Genomic DNA, 16,859 nt, shown 5'->3' on the forward strand with positions numbered 1-16,859 from the left:
AATTGCAAAGGGAGTGACACATTCTATCTTACTTGTTTGAGTGGAAGAAAGATTAGGTAGTTAGTCATAGACACCCCAAATCTTCTTTGGAAAGTCCAAGGAGAAATCTGAGAGTACGACTCATACTGCTTGACCAACAGGGTGGTCTCCGAGAAGTGCTGTGGAGAAAAAAGACAAAACTCTAACGTCTTTCCCGACCACAAGTGTATCTTTTTCATTTTAAATCTGACAAATCTATACTATAAGCTAAAGTAAGTCATAACAGAGTTAAGTCAGAAAATAAGTCAGAAATAAGTATGGTAGTTAATGGAGAGAGACGAAATAGGTTAACATCTGGCCTTCGATCCGTTTCAGTTTAAGCGGTTGTTAACAGCTTTTCCTAAGTTCAATACATTTGAGTGAAACTGATTCAGAAATCTACGTAGAATGCTATCATCTTTATCTGTGCTGTTAAAGGGATCAACGTCATCGGTTTTGATCACACTTTGGTATTTTGATCTGCGAGTGTATAATGGTTGGAAACACTAATGCGTAATAAATGTGTGGCAGTGATGGCGGTCAAGAATGCAATGTGCTGTTTTGTTCCTTTTAAGTGTTTTTGTTTCCACTGAACTCAACAGTTTCACCCTCAAGCTGGGAAACAGCTTTTTATGGAAACGTCTGCCTTTCAGTAACCTCACAGTTTCCAGTGCCTCCCTCATTATCGCAGTCAAGTGTTTACAGTGTCTTCATTAGCAGCCAGCCCTCTAATGATAACAAAGCTTAAAAGAAGGCATCAATGGCAGTGATAAGCATGGCCACGCTACTATTTTGGTTGACACAAGTCCCCCTGTTTACTCTGGGAGCATGGGAGCGGACATCAGGACTGTGGCCCTCACACTGGGGAGCTCCATTTTCAAACCTTGCCATCCCAAAGTGAATTCTCAAGCCCAAGAAGAAGGTAAACTCAGTGCCAACTCAGTAGCTTAGGAGGAATCTCATTTCAGAATGTGGAGCTCCAGATCGTTCCTGTTCCAGGTCTGTTTGAGTCTGGTGGTTTCTGTTGGCTCCTGCACCTGTAAACCTCTCAGTAACGACATCCAGAGTGAGGACCCAAGGGAAATCTACACCCAGCTGTCACAGGAAGATCTCCTGGAGGAGGAAGACACTGACGCCAGGATGGAGAACCTCCTGGGAACCATGAAGGAGGGCTTTCTGAGGCAACTCAACCTGTCAGATGTTCCTCGGGATCACAGCAAGATCTACCCTCCTCCATTCATGATGGAGCTTTACGACAAGTACGCCTCGGACAGCTCAACGATCCCTCAGTCAGATGTCATACGAAGCTTCACTGTTCAAGGTATGTGAACAGGGTGTAACTTTGAACGCAAGTACGAAGTGCAATAATGAGCTGTCAAGCTTATGGGAGGAAGACACTACTTGTTGATAAAGATAACTTTACCTGAGGGCCTTTTTTCTGCAGACTTGAAGCAAATAATTAGGTTAATTAGTTAAGGCTATCTTGGTAAATTGTTCAGTTTGGGATATTTTTGTGTAAATTTTACAGAAGCTCTGTACCAGTGGTTCCCAACCAGTTTTGGCCCACGACCCTTTAAAAGGAATCAATGTCTACTTGCAACCTCTTGTTAATGTGATCAAAAGGATCTTCTCCCTACCCCCCTAGGTTGGGAGCCACTGCTCTAAAACATCCCAGAGCATTTCTGTCAATGGATGGTTGCAATACAATAATTTATTCTTCCATGGTAACCAAACACTCCTCCCAAATCCTAGAAATGGCCCCCACAGAAACATATTCAACAGTGATTCACCCAAGGTTTGATCTCTATACACTTTTTGTGTAGGAAAATATAGACTAAAACTACACCCTACGGCAGCTATTCCACATACTTTTCCACAATTAGTATCGTCTAAGCCTCTGGCACAGCATTTTGAGGGCCACTTGATACATTTTTCTGTTCATCAAAGAAATGTTCCCTCTCAAGACGACTCCAGATGTTGGTTATCAACTGTTAGCAATAAAACACTCTGCCTATATGACATCAGACAATTTTGGAAGACCCATTGTGAGATTAGGTTCATGTCTCACACGGCAAGAAGACGCTAGCAAGCTAGGCTAACTAGCTTCAAAAAGTTAAAGCTAGTTAGCCTAGCTTGTTAATGTTAGCACTAAATCCCTTTTATTGATCATTACATTTCTCTTCAAATTAGCGCAAGTCAAAAGAAACAGCAAGGATGCATATACTGATGCCTCAGGGGAACAAAATGGAGTCCAATCTCAGCGTGAATCCACATCAAACAGTTCAAATCTCAGCTTCTATTTCAAATGAAAACTCTGATCTCTTTGTGTCCCTCCAACAGATATCACACTGTCTGTCACAAATGGCACAAAGTCAAAGCACAGGCTCCAGTTCAACGTCAGCGTCCCCAGCCATGAAAAGATCACGACTGCTGATTTACAGCTCTTCTTCCTCCCACATCCAAGGTCAGGGGTCACCTCCCACAACTTCAAGGCCACCGTTAAAGTCTATGAAGTGGATTACAACGATTTGACATCAACAACCCAACTACTGGTTGGCAAAGAGGTTACAGGCTCTCACAGCATGTGGGAGACGCTGGATGTGACTACAGCTATTCAGAGCTGGGTCAGGTCGGGCCGTGGCGCAACAGTTTTTGATGTAGTGGTGGATCGGAAGGACTGTGGAGCTTCTTACAGTGGAGAAGAAGGAGCAGGCTGTTTCAATATGAGCGTGTCTGTTGGAGATAACACCTCAGCGGCTTTAATAGTCTTCTCAGATGACCTGGGTAGCAGGAGGAGGGAGACGAAGAAGGAATTAAGAGAGATGATCCTCCATGAAGAAGACACCATCTTACACTCGGGCGCCGACTGGAACAGAGGAGATCAGCTTCCAAACCAGATCCTGGAGGCTCAGCATCCACGGAGAAGGAAAAGAAAGGCGGAGAGGGAATACTGCCAGCGGGCCTCTCTCAAAGTCAGCTTTAAAGACATTGGCTGGGACAGCTGGATCGTGGCGCCTCCAGAATATGATGCCTTCGAATGTCGAGGCCTCTGTTACCACCCACTGACGGATGAAATGACCCCATCAAAGCATGCCCTCATCCAGACGCTGATGAACATCAGGGACCCCAGCAAGGCCAACATGGCGTGCTGTGTTCCCATTAAACTGGACCCGATAACAGTCATGTATCAGGAGAACGGACGGCTCACCATCAGATACCTTTATGAGGAGATGAAAGTGGCAGAGTGTGGCTGCAGGTAGTCAGAGAGATTCTCCCGTACTCTACTGGCAGCAAAGGTGATTGTGATGGATCTAATGCTGCATTTCAAGTCAGGCCAAGTAGCACAAGTATAAGAACAAACTCGGAGGCCTCTTGCTACATGTTTAAAAGAGTGAGCTACCTGGGAAGTTAATGCTTATCTATTTTCTTTAATAAATATGTAGGTAGTGGGTTAATAATTTAAAATATTCCTCCTCATGAAATAGCAAATGTTACATCAATGTTACTTAATACCAAGACTAAAAGGCTAAAGCATGCTAGCAGCACTGTGAATTTTTATTATTAACGACCTACAGTGTTTTGAGCTAAACGCTAACATGCACACAATCGCATTGCTAACATTTTGGTAACTTTTTTTTTTTTTTTTTAACCAAAGTCATGATCTTATGTTGGCGTGTTAGCATGCAAACATTAGTTAATCAACATTGAACACTATGTACAGATTACTTTTACAGGTTGGCTAATTAGCTATAATGCAATGTCCCCGCTGGAAAAAAACAGCATAGACCAGCACCAAAACCAGCACCAAAACACAACATATGCTGGTCTTGCCACTAACCAGTCACTAGCAAGACCAGCATATGTTGACTTTTGGTGCTGGTCTATGCTGTTTTTTCCAGCAGGGGTATTAGCCCAAAAGTAGTCTTGACCTAATGATGGCACTAGATGATAAGTCAGGGGATCACAGTTAATTAAACTGGGCCTCTGGCAATCATCAATGTGAGTACCACAGCAATTAATAAAATAGCTGAAGACTTTTCTTTCTTTTTTTTTTTTTTTAACCTCATGGTCCATAGAGCTAGGATGGCTAACTAGCATGCTAAAGGCCATGCAATGCTAATATTAACTACACTGTGTTTATATTTTTGACACTGAAGCTATGAAACAGTGATTCCTGAAATTCAAAATAATGATATTTCTGGAATGCAGTATGCATATGTAACGTGTTAAAGGCACAAATCAGAAACCCCAAGGACACTGTGTATTTAATACTGGTTATATGTACATAAAATGCTTTACTTTATATTGCCTTGATCTGATGTGTATAAATAACACTTATGAAACTGTATTTGTATGAGGGAAATAATGTAAAACATAAAAGTATGTAAAAAGTACAGTTAAAATAAAAGTTGAAAATTAGATGTATTAAAAAAGAGTCTACAGGCTTGTGGGACATTTTAATTACTTCTACAGCTACAAACACATTTTTATTTTCATGAAAACAATAAGACAGCATGCTATTTTTTATGTAAATCTGTACATTATTGTGGTATTTGTAATTTGTTTATATTAACATATATTCACTACCATACATACTTGTACATAATAGTCAGCTTATACATGCATACATGCATGCTGCATCCACCTCAAGAGCAACTGTGTTGTTACACTATGCAATCTTCCTTAATCAAGTCATCCAAAATTTGATGACAATCTAACCCTGCAGCTTCAGTCTTTTGATAGTTAGGGAGTTATTGTGGTCCTGTGTGTCTCATGATGTCTACATTTTGTTTCTGAGGCTTTCTACCCTGAAATTAATAAAATAAAATGAATTTGTAGTTGCTCATTTAATTTTTTCGGCATGACATGATGTTCTTCTTCTGTCAGATTCCTATGTTTTTTTTTTATTCTGGTGGTGATTATAGTGTATACCAAGAGGCCAAAACTCCAGCCAATAAAGCACTACCTTTGATGTGCAAGTTCAGTCAGGGAAACATCAACAATTCCTTTCACAAATTTAGTTTTGAAGCTTTACTGTGCTGGTTGCTCACTTTTATTCTGATTTTGACATTTAAAAATAGAAATATAATTATTAACCAAATAGAGCTCAGTTTTAAAAAAAAAAAAAAAAAGTCCTACAAGAATTTACATACCAAGATAAATGAAATTGTGATCTATTTGATTGTATCATTACAGTATATAACTTTATTTATCTGAGGGAAATGTCTGCTTTCTTTTAGTAACAGGTGTGAATATTTTTGTCAGTATTTGTCGATGTGTTGAATAACTGGGTCAGAGAGGGCAGTTGTGATTACTTTGCTCTCCCTTTGCAGTGGTTTGTTGACAATCATCAGAACTGGCCTTTTTAACATCACACTTTTTGTAAGATGTCATTAATAATATAACAGTAGCAACACAAGGAACTAAGTCTGTCAAATGTTCAACCATAATTATTTTTATGATTTACATGTTTTTCCTGCTGTCACATGGGGTGTTGAAGCCCCAAGATGCAGCTAGGGGGAGACAATCACTTCTGAGAAGACTCTTGTCCCTTGCAGAATCACAACATTTTAGGCAGCAGGGGACAAAGGTGATACACTGGACATCCAAACAGTAAACTGTAACCTGTAAGTGTAACCTAACCAATCACACCTGAGAATGATTTGTATCTATCATAAAATAATGGCTATTTTATGGGCAATACACAGTTCCAAATGCAATTAAACTACCATATTGTTTTTACTCCCACATTAAAATATTTTTAAATGATATCTATGTTATTCATACTTCTGAAAGGCGAAAAGCAACTTGTGATTTTTATGTGTGTTATTGGATTTGAATCATCAATACATTTCTCTGGGACATTTTCACCTGTCTATCCAGGAGCAGTGGGGATTATTAAATGCCTCCACTTAGCTAAGTGCTTGTCTGATGATAGTGAAAAAAATCTGTGCCTCACTGGAACCCAAGTTGGGGACTGACAATAGTGGCTTAAATGACTTTAAAGCAGATGATTCGGCTAAAGTTGGTGCAGATAAGCTTGTGACCTATACAGACTGTTGGGGCTTGTGCATGATTGGCTTTGGCCTTACTCTTTTGTTAATTCATGGTCATCAGAGTTTGGTAACCCACGTCAGCCTTGTCTAAAGTCTACCGGTAATTAATCAGAATAACACCTGCGTGGGTGCGAAAGGCTTTTAATAAAACATCCTATTTTTCCCAGACTGGTACCTGTAGTTGATGAATAGCCCATCAACCATTTAAAAGTTTACCCTTGCCAAACAACATTTATTGAGGTTTTACGCTATACAGTGAAATCCAAAATATCAGTTATTAAGTTTGATTACACAGTGCTGTCTCTTTGGAGTTGTAGCACTGAAAACCGGTTCCTGCTGTGTCTGGAAATAAAGCTGATGAAATCAGATAGAAATTAAAATGTTGTGGGCCAGACTTAAGAGCTCAGGAACACTCCCCTCTCACTCGACCCCCTGTTAACATCGAAACAGAACAAGTTCAAAGGCAACACTGAGGACAGTATGCTAACAAGCTTATCAAGCTAGCCAGCCTGCAGTGTAGCGGATAAATCAATCTGCTCACTGACATGCAATTTCTTAATTGAGATTATTTTAGCTGAGTGCAGCCCTGCCTTTCAATATCATTCGTACAGCTCAAAATCACCAAAAATGTATGATTTATTATAATTTCTCCTCATGTAATATTTCAAGCAAGTTAGAAGTTCAGGGAATATTAAAATCTAGACCATTGCTGTAGCCTGTTCTTATATTTGATACACAAGTCTTAAGTGGTGTACCGGTAAGTGGCAAAGCAGATTATATTGTGTAAGGCATAAGGCGGTATTAATGGTTAAGACGTTAAGATTAGCTGAGCACTGTCCGGCATTTGGACGGAGATCACGTCTGGCTGCATGATTCAGAACTGCGAAATTGTCTGGATCACGGTCTTAGAGGGACCCGAGTTTAAGTCCTTACCTGCGTCAGGGTCAAGATCAACGTACAGATCAAACACGTCATTCCTCCACTGAATGGAACTGTGTGCATTTTTGTTAAAAAAAAAAACTTAATAAACAACTAAAAACTCAGCACAGAAATGCAATACTGTGAGAAATACCAAGGCAGGATAAAAAGCAAAGTGAGCAAACCCTTAAGCATTCAATCCAGATAAAGATTTTCCAATCAACCTTTTGTTCCTATATCCAGTGTTAGTGTTTTTTCATCCAATTCTGATCCTGCATGTGTTTTAAGAAGGCTTTGCCACGTGTCCACAAACTGTGTAATCATGTCACCAGTGGAGCGACCCAGACATGACCCTTAAAGATTACCAACCGCACTAAAACTCACCACCATAAGCTTTTATAACAGACAAGGGAGAGAGAGAGTGAGGGAGAAGGATCGTGAGAGTTTCAGATCAGGCTGTCACATCAATCACATCCTGAATCACCTGCCCTTTGAACCAGTTTATCTAAATTAAATGTCAAGGGGGTTTTAGTATAAATAGAATAGCATGAGGTGAATAATTTAAAAAAAAAAAAAAAAAAAGCTGATTCAACCATAAAATAAGTTTGTTAAGCCCCTTGGACAAAGACAAAGCAACTGCTTAAGAGTCAAATACGAGTAAAAAAAAAACAAACAAACATGCATTACCTAGGAAAAGATAAGAAACTGCACAGGCTCCCTTTTGCCATTTTTTATTTTGTCTGTTATTGTCTGCTAGCTGAAGCACCACAGATAATGCGATTAAAGATTTATTGGGACAAAAGCCTCTTATGTTGATGTTGTTGTCCAAAAAACCCCAGCAATGACAGTGTTCCCTCCTACAAAAACTGTCATCCCTCAATGCAGACATATGAACTACTACAGCCCAGTGAAAGAGAAGACGGAGGGAATCTCATTCCATCAGGGATGATGAAGACATCTGCGATGGCGCAACACTCACCACCACTACTGGTGACACTTCTTCTATGTACTCTATCTGTCAACTCATCATTCCAGCCTGCCCTGGTGTTAGAAATGGCAAAAATTCTTTTGGAAAACTACTGCTTCCCTGAGAACCTGGTTGGGATGCAGGAGGCCATCCAACAAGCCATCAACAGCGGAGAAATCCTGCAGATTTCAGACAAGAAGACCCTGGCAGCTGTGCTCACAGTCGGAGTACAAGGGGCACTGAATGATCCCCGGCTGACTGTGTCATACGAGCCAAATTTTGCCCCAGTGGTGCCACAGATGCTGCCGTCTCTCCCAATGGAGCAGCTGATCTGGCTGGTGAGAAACTCTTTCAAGCTGGATATACTCGACAACAACGTTGGATATTTGCGGATTGATCGGATAATTGGGGAGGAGACAGCGGCAAAGCTTGGCTCTCTGCTGAGGGACAACATCTGGGATAAAGTTGCCCAAACATCCTCACTCATTTTGGACTTGAGGTATAACACAGCTGGAGAATTGTCTGGCGTTCCTTTTATAATCTCCTATTTCTCAGACTCTGGGTCCCTCATTCACATTGACACTGTGTATGACAGGCCATCAAATACAACCAGGGAGCTGTGGTCCATGCCATCAATAACAGGGGAAAAGTATGGAAAGAAGAAAGATCTGATTATTTTGACCAGTAAGCGTACCGTTGGGGCAGCTGAGGCAGTGGCATATACATTAAAAAATCTAAAGAGGGCCATCATCGTTGGAGAAAGGTCTGCTGGTGGGTCAGTTAAAGTCCGAAAGATAAGAATCGCTCAGTCCGAGTTCTACATAACAGTTCCTGTCGCAAGGTCAGTTAGCCCAATCACAGGTCAGAGCTGGGAAGTGAATGGTGTTTCCCCAATGGTCAGTGTCATTGCCAAGGAAGCTGTCACGAAAGCCAAGTCCCTTCTGGCTGTAAGGAGTACCATTCCGAAAGTTATACAGCGTATCTCTGACATCATCGAGAGGTATTATGCTTTCACTGACAGAATTCCAGCTCTTCTTCAACTCCTTCAATCTACAGACTTGTTTTCTGTCGTATCTGAGGAGGATCTGGCAGTCAGACTTAACCATGACCTACAGACTGTGTCGGAAGATCCACGACTTATCGTCAAATACATGCAAGACGATGCTGCCACAGGAGAGGAGGATCTTTACAACATTCAAGATGATATGAAATTATTAAGAGAGTTGGTTGATACAACGTTTAAAGTGGAAATTCTCCCACACAATACTGGCTACCTGCGCTTTGATAAGTTTGTCAAGTTGTCTGCAGAGGCTAAACTAGAAGAGCTGATGGCTAATATGGTATGGGAACCCCTCAAAGACACTAATAACCTAATTATTGATCTACGATATAACACTGGTGGATCCTCCACATCTGTAGCCCTTATACTGTCCTATCTGCAGGACCCTTCCCAGAAGCATCATTTTTTCACAATATATGACAGTTTTCAGAACATAACGACAGAATATAATTCTCTGCCCCAAATCACAGGCCCGTCCTATGGCTCCAAACGTGGAGTTTATGTGTTGACCAGCTACTACACAGCAAGCGTTGGTGAAGAATTTGCATACCTTGTGCAGTCCCTACATTGTGGCACAGTCATTGGGGAAATTACATCCGGCACCTTGATGCACTCAAAGACGTTTCAAATTGAGGGAACAGATATTGCCATCACTGTCCCTTTCATCAACTTTTTGGACAATAATGGTGAGTTCTGGCTGGGAGGTGGTGTGGTCCCTGATGCTATTGTGCTAGCCGAAGACGCCGTGGAGCATGCTCACAAGATTGCAGATTTTCACCAAGGGATCAAGTCCCTTATAGAGGGAACTGGGGAACTGTTGGAAAAACACTATGCAATCCATGATGTCGCAATAGAGGCCAGCAAGGTACTGGTGAGGAAATGGGCTGAGGGGTTATACAGGTCAGTGGTTGACTTTGAATCTTTGGCATCTCAGTTGACGGCAGACCTGCAAGAGACTTCAGATGATCACCGCCTCCATGTCTTCCATTGTGACGTTGAGCCTGAGTCACTTCATGATGTCCCAAAGATCCCTACCCCTGAAGAAGTTGGATACATGATTGACGCTTTGTTTAAAATTGAGCTTCTGTCAGGTAATGTTGGCTATCTAAGGTTTGACATGATGGCAGATATAGAAGTGGTAAAGGCCACTGGACCTCAGTTGTTAAAATTAGTGTGGAGCAAGATAGTCAACACAGATGCTCTCATAATTGACATGAGGTACAACACTGGTGGATATTCAACAGCAATTCCCCTCTTGTGCACCTATTTTTTCGATGCTGAACCTTTGCGGCATCTTTACACTGTCTTTGACCGCACTACGAACACCATGACAGAGGTCATGACATTGTCTCAGGTTAGTGGTCAAAGGTATGGGTCCTCCAAAGACGTCTACATCCTCACCAGTCATATGACAGGGTCAGCAGCCGAAGTGTTTACTCGCACTATGAAGGACTTGAAAAGGGCGACAATCATTGGCGAACCAACAATCGGAGGGTCTCTATCAAGTGGAACCTATCAGATCAGGGACAGTGTCCTGTATGCTTCCATCCCTAACCAGGTTGTGTTAAGTGCAATCACTGGGAAAATGTGGAGTATCTCAGGCGTTGAGCCTCATGTTATTGCCCAGGCCGCTGGCGCTCTTCCTGTAGCACAGAGAATTATTGCAGCAAGGCTGATGAAGAAAGAGCAAGGAAAATAACTCCTTTTGTTGGTATTCTTATTTCTTTTGAAAACTTTTCTTTTATCAGTTTGTCTTGTGTTTAGCCACCAGTTCAAGTCCAGTTTCTTTGTGTGGCCTAGTAGTCAATGTTGGATATGAACCAGTCATGTGGGCCGCTTACCACAGCTACAGTACAGTTATAAAATAACCTTATCCTGTGATGAAATGTTATAGTTGGGTAATGTTTTAAATAATTAATTCAGCATAATTCAATGCATTTATGTTTCATAGAGCTTTCCTATAATTCCGAGGTCATGTTGTATAACAGAGGTGTCATCACACAAATTTAATTTAACTGATTTTGGTTTCCAAGTTGCTTCAAGTGGCCTTTTCACAAAAATATAGTAATGGGAGAAATGAATCTTTGTAATCTCGTTTGACATTTAAAGTATCTCCCAGCTCTATCTCCTATGAAATTTACATTTACCTTTAAGGTTTTTATCTGATGTCTTCATTTAGAGAGACGTATACTAAATGGGTATGGAACAATGTATATCTCATCACAAAAGGAAACTAATTTGCTTTTGATAGGGTCAAACCTCAAATCAACATATTTACTTTCGTACTTAAACCAGTAAAAAATGTCATTTAAGTGTGAACAGTGATTTGTTTTGTGAATAAAACAACTTCCAACTTAAGATAATTCACCAAAGATGTGTTGCTTAAGGTAGATTACATAGCACTCCTTTAATATAAATGATGACATTATACTCCTAACCCCACCACAGCTGTATATTTTTTATTCATATTATGTACAGTTGCCTTTTACTCTTCTGTTTTAATATTACAATATGTGTTATTTCCTTTTATATTAAATGCCACATTGTATAAGGTAGATATTCTGTTTTCCAAATTATTTGATTATTATGTTAATACATAGTATGGTGATTGGTGGCTTATTATGTTATTTAGAAAAAAAAAATATTTCATTCCTATGTTTCTTACTGTTTTTTTTTTCGGAATTCTTTAATGACTTTTCATTCAAATGTTCTGTTTACCAACTACAAAACCACCAGCAGAGGGAGCAAGTATCAAACTAATCTCAACTGACTCTCACTTCAACACCACCTCAGAGAGGAGGCCACCACCAACAACTGAACAAATGTCACTACATATGCAACATTTATGAAACAATAAAGAATTCAGTGGTTCTGATTGTTGATTTACTCTCAAGACACTTACAAGCACATTTCCTTGGTAGGGAACACATCAGCTTTGATTTTTGTGTTGAATTAATGTATATTCTAATCACGACTTTTAATCATTTTCTTGTGATTTCAGTGACTCTTAGTGACCCCCAGTTACAAATACTGACACCGATGGGCTTAGAGTGAACACTGACTAAACCTAGCAAGATGGATATTTTCAACACCCTTAATCCATTTCTAGATATTTGTCGGTTACAGATCTCTTCTTATTTGACACAGGTAATTTCAGATAAATCAGTGTTAAAATACCTTGTATAAATGTAAGGCTACCATCTTTGGCAACACCCCCTTGTTACTACACCTACTTGGCAAGGTTGTTATTGTCTTACAGAAGTGCTCAGGATAATGCGATTAGAGGTTTATTATGGGCCTAATCCTCTTATGAATGTGTTAACAGGATCCTTGCAGCCAAAACAGTGCCATTTGACAAAGAACCTCTCTGGAGAAGGAGGTTCGGCTGAACAGCCTCCACTTTCCATCTACTCACTTTTTGACTAACTAAACTTACAAACATGGCGAAGGCTCTCTTCCTGGTGGCTTCTCTGCTAGTTTTTGGAAATGTTTCCTTTATCCATGCCTCTTTTTCACCAACCCTCATTGTAGATTTGGCAAAAATTGTCATGAACAATTACTGTTCACCAGAGAAGCTGGTGGGGATGAAGGAGGCAATTGAAGCAGCGGGCAGCAACACAGAGGTTCTCAACATCCCAGACGGTGAATCCCTGGCTAATGTCCTCAGTTCTGGAGTCCAGACCACCGTCAGTGACCCACGCCTGATGGTCTCCTTTGAGCCAAACTACGTCCCTGTGGTTCCCCCACAGATGCCTCCCTTGCCGCCAGAGCAGCTCGTTGCCGTCCTCCAGACCTCAATTAAGCTCGACATCCTGGACGGCAACATTGGCTACCTGAGGATCGATCACATTCTTGGGGAGGAGGTCGCTGACAAGGTTGGCCCTTTGCTCCTAGACCTGGTCTGGAATAAAATCCTGCCAACCTCAGCTCTCATCTTTGACTTGCGCTACACAAGCAGCGGGGACATCTCAGGAATCCCATACATTGTGTCTTACTTCACTCAAGCCGAGCCTCAGCTTCACATTGATAGCGTGTATGACCGACCCTCCAACACCACCACTAAATTGGTTTCTATGGACACACTGCTGGGGGAAAGATATGGCGTCACCAAACCCCTTATCATCCTCACCAGCAAGAACACCAAAGGCATTGCCGAGGATGTTGCCTACTGCCTCCAGAACCTAAAGAGGGCCACCATTGTGGGCGAGAAGACTGCCGGGGGCTCGGTGAAACTCGAAAAATTCAAAGTGGGCGACACTGACTTCTACGTTACGGTGCCAACTGCAAAGTCCATCAACCCAATCACGGGCTCCTCCTGGGAGGTTACAGGTGTAACTCCTGATGTGGAGGTCAACGCCGAGGATGCCCTTGCTACCGCAATCAAAATCGTCAACCTCCGTGCCGAGGTTCCAGCCATCATTGAGGGAGCAGCCAACCTGATCGCTGACAACTACGCCTTTGAAAATATTGGGGCTGATGTCGCAGAGAAGTTGAAAGGGCTCCTGGCAAACGGCGAGTACAACATGATTGTCTCAAGGGAGAGTCTAGAAGCGAAGCTGTCCACTGACCTGAAGACCCTGTCCGGGGACAAGAGCCTGAAGACCACCAGGAACACCCCAGCCCTGCCTCCCATGGTAAGACCCATGAACATGAGATTATTGATTTTTACCTTTGAAAGTACATTTTATTTTCTAGACTGACTGGGGCATAACTAAACTTCCTTTTTTGCTGATTTTTAAGTTTTTCACTTACAGAGCTCAAAATTCTCTGGTGTTCAAGACGTTTGCAATAGTATTGGTTACTGTGATTAAAACAGGATTCAGCGGTGCACTAGATAAAATGTTTAGTATACAGAGGGTAAGAGAAATCTGTAATATGCAGCAAATATAAACATGAAAAATTGCTTAGAAAAATATTTGTATACTTTTATTGATTATATTAAGTGAGAGACATTGGTCATGCTTATATTATAAATGCTGAGTTGTTGCATGTTCTTCTTCCACAGGATTATACTCCAGAGATGTACATTGAGCTGATCAAAGTCTCCTTCCACACTGACGTATTCGAGAACAACATCGGCTACCTGCGCTTTGACATGTTCGGAGACTTCGAGGAGGTCAAGGCCATTGCCCAGATTATTGTTGAGCATGTCTGGAACAAAGTTGTCAACACTGACGCTATGATCATTGACCTTAGGTGGGTAATCCTGCTCACAGAGTGAGTTGAAGCTTCTTTTCAAAATGCACAGGTCCATTTAGGAGAAAGTATTAAATCATCCGCTAAAGCTGCTGAAGCTCATCAGTCCATGTTTACTTACTCAGCCTTAGTATAACACTGCTTTTTAGGATGTCTCTATTTGTAGTCTATGGATAATTATTAAATATGGACCACCAGCAGATCATATTAACTTAGTCTTGGAGAAAAAGGTGAATCTTATTGCTGATCAGTTGTTCAATAAAATAATTTATCATGTTACCATATTTGACCAAGATGCAAACACTTTTCTCAGGATCTAACATTTCATGACTTTTGTGCAACTGTTTTTTGCAGGAACAACGTTGGTGGCCCAACAACAGCCATCTCCGGTTTCTGCTCTTACTTCTTTGATAATAAAAGGCAGATTGTGCTGGACAAGCTGTACGACAGACCATCCGGCACCACCACAGAGCTCCGGACCCTGCCTGAGCTCACCGGTAATAAAGAAAAAAATAATTTTATGTAAATTATTGCACAAAGTGCCCTAGATTCCTGTTACCAACAAAATTAGCAGCTAGCTGATGAGCACAGTGTAGCATTTAGCAGCTAAAGCGCCCAATATTTCCTGAAAGAGTTGGTGGAAACAAAACACAGAGCTAAAAGGAAAGTTGTACTGACCAGAGGCATGACTCCAGATTAATGCTAACAATGCTCTGTACATACTGGGGTATATATCTTAAAATATGATCATAGTCGTGTTTACAGTAAGTTTCCTCTGCCCCCAAATAGTAAAAAATCAGCTGCTTACACCATTATGTCTACTTTTATCCTCTACATCAGGCGAAAGGTATGGCTCCAAGAAGAGTCTCATCATCCTGACCAGCAAGGCAACTGCCGGTGCCGCGGAGGAGTTTGTTTACATCATGAGGAACCTTGGCCGCGCCATGATCATGGGAGAGACCACCAATGGATCCTCCCACCCACCCAAGAATTTCCGTGTTGGCGAGACCGACATCTTCCTCAGCATCCCCACTGTCCATTCCGACACTACCTTCGGGCCTGGATGGGAAGGAGCTGGCATTGCCCCTCACCTACCCGTCCCAGCAGATGATGCCCTTGAGTATGCCAAGACCGTCTTAAACAAGCACTTTGCGGGTCAGAAGTAAATCACGACCCGAACAAAGCCGGATGGGGGGTGTTTCAACACTTTTGCTTTGGCAGCCAAATGGTCTCAAGATTTAGAATCTAGACATGTTTAAGAAGTGAGGAATGTAGATTACGTCCACAGTAATTGTAATCTGTTATTCATCACCTCAAACCTAAGCCTTTTAGCCTTTCGTAATGTAGGGAAATGTTCCAACAGTAGGATTTACCTCCGGGTTTTATTTGGGTTGAATGTTACTCTGGCTGCTAAAGGTTTTGAGAATGTGTGGCCCTGGCGAGCCAATTCTCTTATGAAGTGTTCATGAAGAAGTCTGTGTCAAAGATCAGTTGTCATAACATCATCAAATCACCTTTCAAAAATGTAATTTCTGAGAAGTCACATGCGAAAGAAAGTAAGTAAACACACATAAAAAAGGGTTTCAAACTAAGTTTGCCATTCATGTATTGTTTTGGATATTTGGAATTGGGACCTCTGTGAAGTAATTCACTTGTTGCTGTTGTCAGAAAACCACCAAGTGATGCCCTCAATGTGTTTGGGGAGTACTGTATGTCCATTATGCCATGTGGGCCTGCTTTGGTTGTATCAATGACAGTGGTGAGACACAATAAAAAAGACAACTGAAATTTAGTGTGTTTTGGTCATGTTTTACATTAGTCAAGGAGGCAACAAAGAGAGGAGGGGAAAAAAGCTTTACCATACAACAGTCCTTTTATGAATTCTTGATGTATCTGTCCTATAACTGCCATTTATAAAGACATTAACCAATTGCTGGAGAGAGAACAAAACACCTCTGTTAAATTGTAACATTAGTTAAAAAACAATGGCTTAAACATATGGACGTCTACGTCTATGCCACAATAGACACAGTTTTGGTACACAAAAGGATTGTCCAGCAGCTTAGGAGCTGAACTGAAACTGAACAGCACCACATGTACTTTCTGCATAATGGGGGCTGTTTTCAAACTTTGTCAGCTACAGTACAATGTTGAATATTTTGCTTTGCTTAAGGCGCATTATGTCAAGTACTGCAGGAACAAGTTAGTCTTTGACCATGACAGTTTTGGTGGATTCAGTGGTTTAGGTCCCGAGTTAAAGCATGATGTTGATTAGAACAAAAGTTAGCCTTGAATATTTTTGCTCCCATATTTTAGGGGCTAGACATGTAGTCTTGATGAAAACTACAAAAACACTAAACTAAGACGACACTGTAGCCCAGTTTTTATTGTTGTGCATAGTGGACACCACAATGGTATCAGACATTGGTATCAGACAGTGTCATTTTCTAATTTGAACCTGTACATTCTCAAATCTCTCGTAATTATCTTAAATGCAAAATAAAGAATATGTGAGTTTAAAACAAAGTGAAACTTTGAATGTCTATCAAGCTGTCAAACAAATTCCTGAAGCTTCCCATTTGTGTCATTAATTGATAGACTTGAGCCTAATTGTGCAAAGAAATATACTGTATTTGGTCACTGG

The 16,859-nt window shown here is 41.1% G+C and overlaps 2 protein-coding genes across 2 annotated transcripts; both read left to right on the plus strand.

Annotated features, from left to right (window-relative positions):
• Positions 1-871: 871 nt before the first annotated feature.
• On the plus strand, positions 872-4,460 carry gdf2 (growth differentiation factor 2). Its single transcript, XM_037081702.1, has 2 exons — positions 872-1,339; positions 2,359-4,460. The coding sequence occupies exons 1-2, from the start codon at positions 988-990 to the stop codon at positions 3,276-3,278; spliced, it is 1,272 nt and encodes a 423-aa protein (XP_036937597.1). The 5' UTR covers positions 872-987; the 3' UTR covers positions 3,279-4,460.
• A 3,495-nt stretch (positions 4,461-7,955) lies between these two features.
• rbp3 (retinol binding protein 3) lies at positions 7,956-15,940 on the plus strand. The gene is made up of 5 exons (XM_037082179.1): positions 7,956-10,709; positions 12,457-13,653; positions 14,025-14,215; positions 14,570-14,712; positions 15,056-15,940. The coding sequence occupies exons 1-5, from the start codon at positions 7,956-7,958 to the stop codon at positions 15,379-15,381; spliced, it is 4,611 nt and encodes a 1,536-aa protein (XP_036938074.1). The 3' UTR covers positions 15,382-15,940.
• The last annotated feature ends 919 nt before the right edge of the window (positions 15,941-16,859 follow it).

Source organism: Acanthopagrus latus, chromosome 20 (genome assembly GCF_904848185.1).
Source record: "Acanthopagrus latus isolate v.2019 chromosome 20, fAcaLat1.1, whole genome shotgun sequence".
Taxonomy (NCBI): domain Eukaryota; kingdom Metazoa; phylum Chordata; class Actinopteri; order Spariformes; family Sparidae; genus Acanthopagrus; species Acanthopagrus latus.